The following is a 14,111-nucleotide window of genomic DNA, read 5'->3' as shown; positions in this document are numbered from 1 at the left end:
TTTCCAGAGCCCCAGGAAGGATCTTACCTATAGCAGTTGTTGTCAAATTTGTTGTAACTAGCAAATGCAATCAAGACACCAAATCCAGCACCCAAGGAAAAAAATATCTGAGTTGCAGCATCAATCCATACCTGAAATGGGCAGATAAAGGCCATCACCCTCTGTTTCCAGAGAATTGGACTACCTCAATGCTCCAGAAGGGCTGGGAAGTCCCAGGGATGCCCTAAGACCTGAGGAAATGAGGTCTGAACTAGAGATGGGCAGCCATGCAACTCCTGCTCTCCAGCAGCCTGTACAAAATCACTGTGGAGAGAGGCTGGGGTCTCTCTAGCATCTCCCAGCCTTGGGTGGTCATGAGTGAGCTCACCCCAGAGGAACTCACTGGCTCAATTTGACATCCTGATTTTCAAAGAAAGTTAATAAACAAAATGTTCTAGGCTAGAATGTGGATAGGGCAAGGGCAAAGGGTTATGACTATCTCAGGGGTTATGGAGACATCTTCAGAAAGGGGTAATGATTCCTAGTAGCTTCTACCAACCCATAGACAGTGGTGACTCCTTGGTGGCCAGTGGGGTCTACTTCCTTCATCTTTTGGATGATGAAACTGCATGGCTGGCAGCCCGGAGATCTGAGCTCCTCTCCAACCTTTCAGCCTCATGGTCTTGCCCTGGTCAATTTCACTGTCTATATCTCAGTTTCCTCATCTGAACAGTGGGGATAATTTTACCTAGCTCACCAGGACTAAGCCACAATTCGGGATTTGTGAGACTTCTGTCATCTCCCCACTCATGCTATTCTAGACTTCCCCTGCTTTGTAAGCAAAGGGTGTAATGAGAGAAGCAATCTGACGGAGGAAGATAGATCTGCTCCCTGAGACGGCACTCAGGCTGAGCTTCTACTGTCCAGAAAGACTTAGGATATTTAAACAATGCAGAACAGATAGAACTCTGACTTGCTTCACAATTTACAAGGCTGTTTCATGTCTTAATGCTCTGTTGTTTTTCTGACAGTTACTAAGGAAGTAGGGTTTTCTCTTGGTTACTGGGCTGTAACACTGAGTTGTGCTGGGACAATGGGAGGTGTGTACTGGGAGGCGTCCGTCCTAATCCTGTGTTGGTGTTGCCTGCCAGGATTATTATGGGTTCAAGTAGAGTGTGGGGAAGTCTTTGGGGATTATGAGGGGAAATACTGAGGTGTGGTCACTGAGGCAGAGGCGAGGGAGGAGGTTGGAAATAATCTCAGCTGTGATTTGAAGATGCTCAAGGCACTAGGAACCTCTAAGATTGTCCCTGCTCCCAGCCTCACTGCGCTACTTTGGACTCCACTCCAAATTCACCCCACCTTCATTGTAATCTCTGCCTCTGGGCAGGACAGTGAGCTGGAGGGGCTGCGAGGGGAGAGTCAGCAGGGTCTGGGTCTCCCTGTGGCTGATGCTGCTCCTCATGCCAACAGCACAGATGGTATCAGAGGCCAGGGTTGGAGACCAGAGTAGAAATAGGGCTGGGGTGGCTGGGGTGAGGCTGGGGCCACGGCACAGGGCAGAGGTAAGAACCCAGGACAGGGTATTGCTTTCTTTGAAAGGAGGGGTCTGCAAAGGCCACTCAACAGAACCACAGATCCCAAGCCATCCGAGCTGGACAGGCTCACGGAGACTCTCAGGTGCAAATCAAATTGGCCTTGGTCAGGTAGAGAAGCTGCAGCCCAGAGTGGGAAGGATCCATCCCAGGCTACGCAGAGCTGGGACCAGATTTGCTTTCACTGCCTGCACCGAGAACCCTCCCCAACCCTGGCCCAAGGGTGGGTGGTCACTGGGCACTGACCGTGGCCTCTTTCAGACGGTAGAAGTCGATGTGCAGGTAGGCGTTGATGCCATTGGAAGCGCCGGGCAGCGTGATGCCGTGGACCAGGAGCACAAACAGCACGAGGTAAGGCAGCGTGGCCGTGATCCACACCACCTGGCGGTGGACAAGCTCGCAGTGAGAACCTGACTCTGCTACCAGCGGGGGGCGAGCCAGTCACACCCTCCCCACACCTTCCTTCACACAGTGCTCACGCTAAATCTTCCACCTCTAGGCCAGGCCTGGGGCACTCCAGGACAGAGTGGACAGACCAAGGCTGCACCCAATGAGAAAGTCAGCACCCTGGGGGCACCGCTGCCAAGGAAGCCAAGGGCAGTGAGGACGCAGACTCTCTTGGTGCCCAGCGCCTCCTGCTCTACAAGCTTCCTGCGCTGACTCGCCCCCGGTAGAACTAGCACCCTCACCTTTACGCCCTCCTTCCTCCCTTCTCTCCCCCTCTCATTTACCTTCATTCAAGTGTATCCTCCTAAGCTCACCGCCCAGGGAGGGATGTGGCTGGGCAGAAAGCAGAATCCCTGGCTGCTCTTTATTGGGGGACGGATTTAGGGCAAAGACAAACTGCCTCGTCCAGAAACCCATAAGGGAAGAAACTGTCCCCAGACTGAAAAGAGACACCAGCCCACCCTGCCCACGATGAAGAAACAGAGAAGAGACGCGGGGAGAGGAGAAGGCTGCGTAGGCTTCCTCGCTGTTCCTTCTCACCCCTGGCTATACATTAGACTACTCTGGGGGAAGTTATAGACAAAAATGTCCAATTTCAGACTCCATTTTTGGAGTTTCTGATTTAATTGGTCTGGGATGGGGCTTGCACTCCATGCTTTAAAAGCTCCCTCAGGTGGATGCAGGGGACAAAGACAGATGAGGATCATTTATTGAGCAATTTCCATCTGCTAGCCCAGCAGTGAGGACCTCTCACCCCATCCCAACTGCCCTGGAGGCGGGCAGGATCATGAACTGCCCTCATTTTGCAGGTGAGGACACTGAAGCTTAGGGAGCATCATTCATCCCGAGGTCACCCATTAGGGAATGATGGTGCCGGGACTCCAACCCGGGTGGTCTGACCACAAAGCCGTGTTCTTAATCACTCACGCTACTGCATATTTGAGACCCAGGTTCAAGTCCTGGCTCTGCCAAGATGGCTGTGAAACCCTGTCCCTCTCTTGGCCTCAGCTTCCCCATCTGTACAAGCAGGCTGGAGTAGATGGCTTTGGAGAACCTTCCAGTTCAACATTTAGGCATTCGGTACAGGCTTGTAGTTGCTAAGTGCTGGTTCAGCCAACGTCTATGAGCGGGGGGTGGGCAGACAGGACTCCAGGGCAGCAAGCAGCACTGTGTGCATACTTGCCCGATGCCCTGGGGGCTGACTGGCTTCCGCCCTCTACCCCGAGGTGGTCGGTGGGCCAGGGTCACAGAGTGTGTGGTCTGCAGTAACCCCTTTCCCTGATTCAGACTGTACCTCGACCCCCAATATCCCAGCTGCCGGCTGTGGAGCCATCTTCCCAAGAACAGAGCCTTCACCGGCCAAGACAGGAAGTTTGAACACTTGCAATTCATTTCAGGCTCGCTCTGTGGCTTTGGCAGCCTGCTAAGAAAAGATCTGTGTCCTGTTCCAGACGTAGTCTGGGAAGAAATAAGCAATGCTCTTGGTTTGCTCATGAGCCAGAGTATAAAAACAATTAAAGACAGGACACAGCAATGTCCTGCATGAAGTTCCTTATTCTAGAAAGCCCCTCCCTATGGACTGCAGGGGTCCTCGCCTGCTCTGGAGGCAAAATGTGGGCAGGGACTTCAGGCGACAAGTTTCCATCTGCGGGGGGCTTCCTAGGGCAACACTTCTGCCCCACTCGTCATTACACTCCTCAGGGGAGGGCGTGAGTCCTCCTCCTCCAAAGGTGACTTTGCACAAAGAAACAGAGCATGCGAGGCTCCACTCCTTTTCTCTTTAGCATCAGTCTCCCCATAGACAACTCTGGCCTGCTCCAGCCAAGTGCTAAACAAGGTGGGGCAGGCTGTACCCCTTTGATGATGGCTACAGGAAACTTAATCTTGGGGTGTAATATTAGAAGCCCGTGGTGGCCGCTCACCCAGGCCGGCAGCAGTGGTAAAGCTCATACACCTTCTGCAGCTCTGCTGCCTGCAGAGGCCAGGAAAGCCCTGCTCCTGATACCCAGGAGAGGCACAGAGAGGCTGGACAAGGCTGGCCTGGGGCTTCTGTAGTGCCCAATGCCACCTTCTCCATGGTCTTTGCAGACCTTCTCAGTCTGAAGAGCTTCCTTCTTCCACTAATGTAACATCTTATGCTTTTTGGACCATGGGAACTCATGGTAAGAAAAACCTTAATTATCGAGACGCATGGGTTGCTATAACTGAAACACAAAAATTCCACAAGACAGCTCTAACTTTAGTATGTGCAATGCACGCTGTTATTATCCAGACGATTTCATTTTGAAAAATTGTGGTGACCCACAAAATTGATTTAATGACAGTTGAAAAACCCACAGTTTGTATCTCAATTAAAGTGCAACCTACCTGATGTAAAATTGTCTTCAAGGTAAAGTTAAGTTTTTAAAAAGCAAGATCTATAATAGTGCGTATAGTCTGTGACCATTAGTGTTTATTGAAAGGGGGACACACATATGTCTTTGAACGGAGATGCAAGAAAATAATAACATTGACCTACACCTACCTGGCTATAACACACATAATACTACAATCAATTGAATCTGTCTTATTTCTTCTTGCATCACTAGTACTAGCATCAAGCCTGGCACATAGTAGGTATCCATAAATGTTTACCGAGTTGAATTAAAAAGAACACTTAATGAAGTTCCCCAAACTTATTTACCCACCTACCCTTCTTCCTACCTTCCCTTCTTTCCTCACTAGTCCGTCAATAAATATTTACTGAAGACCTACTATGTGTCAGGTGTTGGGATGGTTGTGGTCCTAGCCTGGTTTTGCCCTATCTTAGGATTCCTCCAAGCCCTGGTCTGCATTTCATTTGGGTTCTTCCTTGGGGCAGATACCATGTCTCCAATACGCTGATAGGAAGTTCCACTTCAGGCTCTTGTCAAATTTCATTCCCGTTGGCTGCTGGTCCCCTGTCACTATCTTTGCTATCTATGGCATAACCAAGACTTTAGGAGAACCAGAGAGAACCCTGATGCACCCCACTTTTCAAAATCAGTTGCCTAGGTAGGGCTTCCCTGGTGGCGCCATGGTTAAGAATCTGCCTGCCAATGCAGGGGACACAGGTTCGATCCCTGGTCAAGGAAGATCCCACATGCCACCGAGCAACTAAGCCCGTGCGCCACAACTACTGAGCCCGCGCTCTAGAGCCCGCGAGCCACAACTACTGAGCCCGTGTACCACAACTACTGAAGCCTGTGCGCCTAGAGCCCGTGCTCCACAACAAGAGAAGCCACTGCAATGAGAAGCCCGTGCACCACAAGGAAGAGTAGCCCCCGCTTGCCACAACTAGAGAAAGTCCACGCACAGCAATGAAGACACAATGCAGACAAAAATAAATAAATAAAATAAATTTAAAAAAATTCAAAATCAGTTACCTAATGAAGCTTCTCATAAATTCATGCCTACCTGATTATTGTTGCCTTGTAACCCCCAATGAACATACACACTGTGTGTTCCACACTGACTCTGGGCTTTACCTCAAGACTTATCTTGTTCATTGGGACAACAGCAAGCATGATGAAAACAGAGACTGGAAGAGCTACTTGTATATTGGGGCTTGTCTGCTTGAAACATGCTCTTGGAACTCAACCATCATGCTGTGAGATACCCAAGCTACAGGGCGAGGCTATATGGAAACCACCCAAGGTGCTCTGGTTGACAGCTCCAGTTAAGCTCCCAGCCAGTACCAACTGCCATCCATGAGTGTTAGCCATCTTGGAAGTTCCAGCCCAGTCAAGCACCCAGACATGTAGCTCAGGCAGTATCACATGGAGCAGAAGAACCACCTTGCTGAGCCCAGTCAACCCACAGGATCATGAGAGGTAATAAAATGGCTGTTATTTTACATCTCTACATCTTGAGGTATTTTGTTACACAGCGATAGCTAACCAAAACACTGGACAGAATATTTCCCAGCTACAGCCTCTTTAATACAGCCAAGCTCCACATGGACCCATAGGGTCCAAATGGAGCTGTTGTTCTCATGATATTCCTCAGGCTCAGAATCAATGTGGGCCATGACCTGAGTATACTCCACCCTGGGGTGCTGACTATGGGGAGCAGTGTCACCTAAGTCAGAATGCCAACTCTGGCAGGCTCTCCTAGGTCATCGAACCCTGTGCTCCTCTCTCCAGGAAACGTAGACCCTTGCGAGCACTCTGCACTGTGTCAGAAGATGCCCCAGGATTCATCTAGATATCTTCTGGAGCGTTCTCATTTACTCAAAAATTCAGAGGTGGGAACAATCAATTTTATAGTGAAGGAAATGGTTATATGCTAGAGAAGGCTGTAATATTTGCATACAGTTTTAGTCCAGAATTTAAGATTTATTAAACACATGTCAACAGGTTGCTTTGGACTTTTTCCAGAGACCCTTGGGGTGTCCCGTTCCCTGGTCTCTGCTATTAGGGAGGCTTTGGTGGGAAAGTGTGAAGAACTCTGATCCACTTGCACTCCCTCATCCTACTGCTGGGGAGTCCTGGGCTTAGGGAAGGGAGGGGATTCATCTAAAGTCTCCAGCAGGCCAGTGGCAGAGCTGGGGTGCAAACCCAGGTTTTGTACTTCTAGCACCACCTTTTCTTTTCACCAACTACCTGTTTATAGGTAGAAAAAAAACATCTTTTTTGAGGCCAACCTCCCAACTGAAAGAGAAACAAAGATATTACCTTTCCTGATGTCTTCACTCCTTTCCAGAGGCTAAAAAACAGGACGATGACGACGACGATCAGACAGAGCAAGAGCTGCCACTGGGGCAGGCCGATGTCATGAATCCCACTGCTCTCGTGAAGGTGCAGGACACCACGTCTGCGGGGAGGAGAGGGGAGCAGACCAGGGAAGATGGTGTCGTCAGGGAGGATGACCAAGGCCTCGACAACAGGCCAGTCCTCCAAAGTGCACATTGATAGAGACAGGCCCTCGGCTGCCCCGGCTACAGCCCTGCATCACTTGGACCTGCCTTGCACAGTCATGGCCTGTGCCCAGCACCTCCCTGCCCTGGGCCAGCAACTCATCTGGGGAGACGTCCCCACCCAAGGCTGCTTTTTAAACGGTAACAGAAGCTTTCAACATAACAAATATCTCTTGAGTGCCACCTGCAAGCCAGGTCCTGGGGAGATGGTGGTAAATAAACAGAGGAAAGGTCTCTGCCCTCATAGCACTCATGGTCTAAAGCAGTGGACACTGGAACATTTGGCAGTGTCTGGAGATGTCTTTGATTGTCACGACTGGGGTAGGAGACATCTAGAAGATAGAGAAGTGGGACATCCTATGATGCACAGGACAACCTAAACATCCTATAAGGCACAGGACAGCCTCCAAAATTCCCATGTTGCTGAGGTTTAGAATCCCTAGTCTAGAGACTGAGATAAGAGTAAACTTTTCTCCTATTTGGGAACATCTACCCCAGCTAAAGGTATGTGTATCCTCTGCCTTAGCAATTCCACTCCTGGGTGTTTGCCCAGTAGAAACATGTATGTATGTTCACCAAAAGACATGGTCTAGAATGTTCATAGCAGCATTATTCATAACAACCCCAAATTGCAAAATATCTATAAACAGTAGACTACAGGGACTTCCCTGGTGGTCCAGTGGTTAAGAATCCGCCTTGCAATGCAGGGGATGCATGGCAGGTTCGATCTCTGGTCGGGGAACTGAGATCCCACATGCCTTGGGGCAACTAAGCCCGTGCGCCTCAACTAGAGAGAAGACTGCACACTGCAACAAAAGATCCCACGTGCTGCAACTAAGACCCAATGCAGCCAATAAATAAATAAATATTAGACAAAACAAAACAACAACAGTAGACTACATAAATTATGATATATTCATAAATTGGAATATTATATAGCAACTAGTTCTGTATGGATGAATCTCACACACCTAATTTCGTGAGAAAGAAGTCAAAACCAAAAGAGGACTGCTGGGGGGCAGGTGACAAGGCTGTGGACAAGTAGGTGATGGCTCCAGCCACATGGAGCTCCTGGGTGACAATAGCTGGTGCAAACATTCCCCATCTTGAGCTATTTTCCTCTTCAGTAAAATGGCTCTCACAAGGCTTACGTTGCAGAATGTGAGACAGTGCCTAGAACCCAGGAAATGCTCAGGGCTAATGGGCATTGTAACTATCATTCTGATTGAGTCCCAGCCTTCAGGGAGCAGCGGGCATTGGCAAAGAAGCTAAGGAGTGCCCAGAAAACTCAGCCAAGGGAGTCAGTGTGGCGGGCTCCACTGAGGGGGTGGCTGGTGCCTTCTCTGTGGGCCTGTGGGAGAGCCGGTGAGTTGAGAAGGGGTGCCCAGGTGTGGTAGGGGTGAGATGGGGAGAGGGAGGTGGGTGGTGACAGGCAAACAGAGGAGTCTGCAGTGAGCGCTCAGGAATGAATGAGCAGAGCTGTGTGGCTGATCAAGGCCTACAAAGACCCGTGTCCCCATCTCCAGAACGGCCTTCATCCCCACTGCCCCCAGGCAGGATGCTGTGGCTTTAAACTACTCACCCTGCATCAACTTCCCTGAGCAATCTGTGTCTGGCCCCTCCTAGTCCTATCTCTTGGAAATCAGCTCAACCAACACCCCTGTCCTCATGGCCCTATGCCAGGCCAGACCCATATTCTGTTCCTCCAGGACTACTGTAAAAACCTCCCCATCCTCCCACCATCCCAGTCTCTCTACCTGCAGTCAGCCTCCTTAAATCCACAGTCTGTGCTGCCGTAGAACCATCCGATTCGTCTGAAGTTGTGTTCTAACTTTGTCACTCCACTGACCCCAAATCCTCAGAGGCTCCTTATCACCGAAAACAGTGGTTCTCACTGGGGGCAATTTTGCCCCTGCCTTCCCTGGACACTTGGCAACAGCTGGAGACAGTTTTGGTTGTCACAGCTGGAGGGCAGAGGGGTGTTACTGGTTTCTAGTGGGCAGAAGCCCGGGATGGGGCTAAATGTCCAAAATGCACAGGACAGCCTTCCCACCGCAATTATCCAGCCCCAACTGTCAAAAGCATCAGCGTTGTGGAATCCTGGTAGAGAGGATAAAAACATAAGTCTTTCAGAATCGGAGGCCTTTCTCAATCATCCTGTACCAAGTGCACCACGTGCCTTGCCACACCATGACTTTGGCTCCTGGCGACCACCAGCCACGTGTCATTCCCGAATTATATGAAGCTCTCCGTCACTCTGGGCCTTGGAACCGTCTGTTCCTTTATGCCTAGAACACACTTCTTGGCCCAATGTGTCTGCCTGGTGAACTTCTATCCCTGCTAGTCTCAGCTCAAAAATGAGGCCCTGGCTGAGGTCCCTCTCCTATGCTGAGAAGGAGGGAGAGAGTGGGAGAGGGAGGGAGAGAGAGAGGAAGAAGAAGGAGAAGGAGGGGAAGGAGGAGGAGGGGGAAGAGTAGGGGGAGAGAGAGGAAAAGGGAGGGGAGGAGGGGGAGGGGAGGAGGGGGAGGGGAAGAGTAGGGGGAGAGAGAGGAAAAAGGAGGGGAGGAGGGGGAGGGGAGGGGGAGGGGGAAGAGTAGTGGGAGAGAGAGGAAAAGGGAGGGGAGGAGGGGGAGGGGGAAGAGGAGGAGAAGCATGGGGTTGGGGAGGGGAGAGGGGAGGGAGGGAAATGAAGGTAAGGGAGGAGATTGGAAGAGAAGAGAGGCCGGGCATATCTAAAAAGATGGAGAACCACAATCAGGTACTGAGCCCATCTGACTCTTAATCCTGCTTCTTCCCATTTCTTTCCATACGGGCCAAGTATTGAATGGTATCAATCACCATTTGGCCAATTTGACTGTTAAAATCATAAAAAAAAAAAGGCACTGAACCAACTGTGCTTGCCCTCAAACGTGCTAAAATGACTAGAATACAATCAGATGGCCGAAACGCCTCCTAACCGGCCCAGGTGACCCACATGTGTGTGAGGTCCACTTTCAGCCTTGCAGTGGTTGTCTAGATATTTCATCAGTGAAAAAGCCAGACTCCAGAGCTGATTTCCAAGAAAAGTGAATCCAGCCTCTTCCCCCATAACAGGCCCAAGCCTTGGGGATTAGTACAAGTAACTTTGTTGTTTGTTGTAGTTTTCCAGCAGTTTAATGAAAATGAATCATCGTGGAGTACACGGTCCAGACTTTCCGAAGTCTACAGGCCAAAAGGGCTCAGATCTCACTTGACATTTAAGTGCAAAGGGTTAGTGCTGGGGTGGAGGGAGAGTTCTCTTCCGCACCAGGAACATGCAGTGGGTAGAAGTTTTCTATTCCCTGAGCGTGTTCACCAAGGGTGCCCTTTACAGATTAAGTTACAGAGCCTCGGGTTTCCTTCAGCCTTGGGCTATTTGGCTTCAGGCCTAGAGCCTGGGGAGTATCCAAGTTTTGTTCCCTTGAATGATATGTTCAATCTATCAGCTTAAATAAGTACAAGATGGCAAGAGAATCGGCCAGCAGGCTCTGAGGAAAGCAAAAAAACCAACTAATCTCTTCAGGGTTGGCCCTGGGAGTCCTACCTGCTGGGTCCCCAGACTGAGAGGGGGGAACTTTTAAAGCAGAAGCATTTAGATAAAAGGGCCATTAATAACAAATCCAGAGGCAGCTCATGACTTAGATACTGAGAAGCACACAAAAGCAGCTTCAAGGTGAGAAAGAGATGCATGAGAAGGGCTCCGATCTACCCACAGACACTCCTGCACTCCTGTCCCAAATACACCCCACTGGAGACTCTGATGGGATGGAAGAGAAGACAGGGGAGAGGCCTGTGGATGGGGTGAGGGCCTTAACTCAGATGGCCCGGGTTCGGATCCCAGCTCTGCCACTTCCCTAAAACCTGTACCACTACATTCTTATCTGTAAAATAGGAGTAATTCCCACCTCCATGAACTGCGAGGACTAAATGGGACTTGGATATGAGAAGATGCTTGGTGCCTGGCTCACGGCATCTGTGAAGCTTGGGGTGGGGATGAACTTAAAAGGGTGGAGGAGGGGAAGGAAGGGGGAGGCGGGGAAGGGATAGGAGCTCTGTGGAGCAGAAAGCTGTAGAAGTAAGTCCTGGATTCTGCTCCCCATGACATCCCCCAAGCCCCTTCAGCCCCACGCAAGAGAATGTCCTCTTCTTCCACCTTATTCTGCTCACAGCCAAGCCGGGAGGAAGTTTAAGGCTGTAATTAAAGCAACCTGGGTTTCAAAACCCAACTCACTTCTCCCTCCAGCTGGGGCAGATCTGCTGGCTATGAAGACGTCAGAGAAGGAATCAAATAATAACTAGACTAGAGACAAGGCCATCATTTCTCATTTTAATTTATAAGGATGAGGGTGGCCAAGAGCAAAAAGAAAGATCATGTTTCCTTCCTTTATCATGAGATGATAAAGGAGAAAGCACGGAACCAATTACATGTATCAGTAGCACCCTCAGCTCCACTATCCTTTACCATCTCCCAGTCCAAACCACACTTATAAACTAGGAAGGCCTAAAACCTCCGCCTGCAAGGTCCCTAACGGTTCTGGGATTGTCCGAGGCCACACCCCTAAGGAGAAGAATAAAGGAGGCCCTAGATTTTCCATGACATGGTACTGTAGGCATGTTAGCCTGAGCCCACTAAGAATCTTACTTTGTTTGAGATGGGAGAGTGCAGTGCCTAAGACAGGGGCTTTCAACCTTGGCTGGATATTAGAATCACTGGAGGAGCTGTTAATACAAATCTCCACGCCCCACCGGCTGCACCCAGACCAATGAAATGAATCTCCGGGTGTGGGATCCAGGCATCAGTGTGTTTTAAAGCTCTCCAAGTGGTTCCAATGAGCAGCCAGTGTTTAGAATTGCTGGGCTAAGAGCCTGGACTTTGGAGCCAGACTTTCTGGATTCAAACCCACTTCAAATGTCACTTCCAAATGCATGGCTGGGATATAATCTAAGCTGGATAAAGCTAGTTGTGACTATGACAGTATTTTGGAATAATAATAGCCATTTATAATGGCTAGAATCCAATATAACACAGAAGTGAAGCCTGCAGGCTCTGGAGTTTCACTGCCTGGCAAGGGAGGGGCCAGGGTGAGGAGAGTGAGGCTCGTGGCGGCAAAGTGTAAGGAGGCTCTCACTCTTGGAGTCCCGTAGCTGCAAACCATCTGGGTCCAAATCTTGGCTCTGCACGGGACTAGCCATGTGGCCATGGGCCAGTGATTTATTTATCTGCGAAATGAGGCCGCATCATGTATGCAATGAAGGTAAGAGTTACAGAAGCCTCATCAGGTTGGTGTGAGGCTTACGATGAAATAACACATACAGAGAAGTTAGCAGAAAGCTTGAGGCACACGGTAAGTGATTAGCTGTTGATGTGATGAGGAGGAAGACAGGGATGATGGTGTTACTTAGACGCTTACTTTAAGTAACAGCAGTCCTTCAGATCCGTCTGGGGCTGTAGAAGGATTTCAAATTCCATGACAACTGTGGACCCTCTCCCCACAAAATTCCCAAACCTACATAATTGTGCACATGCCTGCTGGAAGTCTGCAGAAAACACAGATGGGGGCAGGTGGACACACAGGTCCAGGACCCTTAGCAAATTCTCCGCCATGGCTCATTGAGGGTAGTTCCTGGGTCCTGAGAACCCTGACTCCGCTGAGCCCCAGGAGGCGGCAGACTTTCCAGAGGCCACCTTTAACCACACCAGGACTCCTTGGTCATGCTGCACCGAGATGGCAGGAGTGGAAGTGGTCCTCAGGAACCCCACTCTCTGGATAATCAGGACTCGTTCCAAGGTCCTTGGCTTAGGGAATACATAGGACCAAAGAAGAGTGGCCCTAAGGTTTTGGTGTTGGTGAATTTGTTGTTTTCCATCCTCTAGACCTGTACTGCCCAATATGGTAACCACGAGCTATTTACACATAAATGAATGAAAATTAATGAAGTTAAAAATTCAACTTAGTCACGCTAGCCACATTTCAACTGCTCACTAACCACCTGTGGCATGTAGCTACTGCACTGGGCTGTGCAGACGTAGGACATTTCTATCATGGGGAGTTCTCCTGAGCAGCACTGCTCCAGACCAGCAGTCAGCAAGCCATGCCCCACACCCCTGCCCCCAAATCCAGCTGTGGCCCATTGAGTTATGGCCTGTGAGCTAAGGATGGTTTCTATCTTTTTAAAGGGTAAAATCAAATAAAGAATATGCAAGAGGCCTACGTGGCCCACAAGGCCCAAAATATTTCCTATCTAATTTTTTACTGGAAAGTTTTCCAACCACTACTCTAGACCATGTGTACCTTGAGAGTGAGGTTTGAGTGGGATTTACTTGTCCTGCCCCACAGTTTGTACCAGGGACTTTCTGCTTAGCTGCTAACACTTGTGTAGGGGTTGCTAAAATGGGACTCACCCCCACCTGAAGCAGAAAGACAACAGATGCTACATTCTGAAGAGACCACCATGCAAACATTTGAAATTAGGTGATTGAAAGCAAGTTGACTATTACCAACCTCAAGGACTTAAAAGGATGGAGCAGAGGTTGAGAGGATTCTAGGGAGCAACAAAATAAATAATGATGGCTATGGGTTAAAACCACAGAATAAAATAAATACCAATGAGCCCATACTGATAGAATGAATAAATGAGTAAACAAACGAATGAATAAATAGGGGGAAAGGGACTTTTCAATTAATCTAGAGGGGATGATGGGACTAGAAATCACTTTAGACCAACACTATAAATAATGATCCTTGTTTGCAGGACTCACTGAAGGATGGTAAGAACTGTGGGCAAAAGTCTGATGAAAAATGAGATATTGGCATAACCTCAAAGTAACTCCCCAGAAGACACTTACTAATTACAGAGAATAATGCTACCTCTGCACAGGAGGAAGCAGGTAGATAGCACTTTAGCTGAGTGATCAAGGTCAACATGCCTAGTAATAAGAGACTGGCATCCTGTACCCCCTGATACGATGCACCCAGAAGGACACAATGTCATTTCCAAGTTATTCTTGCCAGAAATGTCAAACTCATTCTAATCAGGAGAAAACAATGACCAACCCACACTGAGGGCTATTTTATAGAAAAGCTGACCAGTGCTCTTCAAAAGCATCAAGGGCATGACACTCAAGGAAAGACTAA

General features: G+C 49.3%; 1 protein-coding gene across 1 annotated transcript in view; it reads right to left on the bottom strand.

Moving 5' to 3' along the window:
- SLC6A2 (solute carrier family 6 member 2) overlaps nucleotides 1-14,111 on the bottom strand; it is a 37,354-nt gene that overhangs the window by 8,757 nt on the left and 14,486 nt on the right. The window contains exons 4-6 of the mRNA XM_060083896.1: nucleotides 6,716-6,854; nucleotides 1,821-1,955; nucleotides 28-131 (exon numbers count right to left, since the gene is read on the bottom strand). Of these exons, the coding sequence (XP_059939879.1) occupies nucleotides 28-131; nucleotides 1,821-1,955; nucleotides 6,716-6,854 (378 nt within the window). The remainder of the gene's footprint in view (nucleotides 1-27; nucleotides 132-1,820; nucleotides 1,956-6,715; nucleotides 6,855-14,111) is intronic.

Source organism: Mesoplodon densirostris, chromosome 19 (assembly GCF_025265405.1).
Source record: "Mesoplodon densirostris isolate mMesDen1 chromosome 19, mMesDen1 primary haplotype, whole genome shotgun sequence".
Classification (NCBI taxonomy): domain Eukaryota; kingdom Metazoa; phylum Chordata; class Mammalia; order Artiodactyla; family Ziphiidae; genus Mesoplodon; species Mesoplodon densirostris.
Note: the sequence above shows the minus strand (reverse complement) of the source record. Positions and strands in the feature narration are given on the sequence as shown.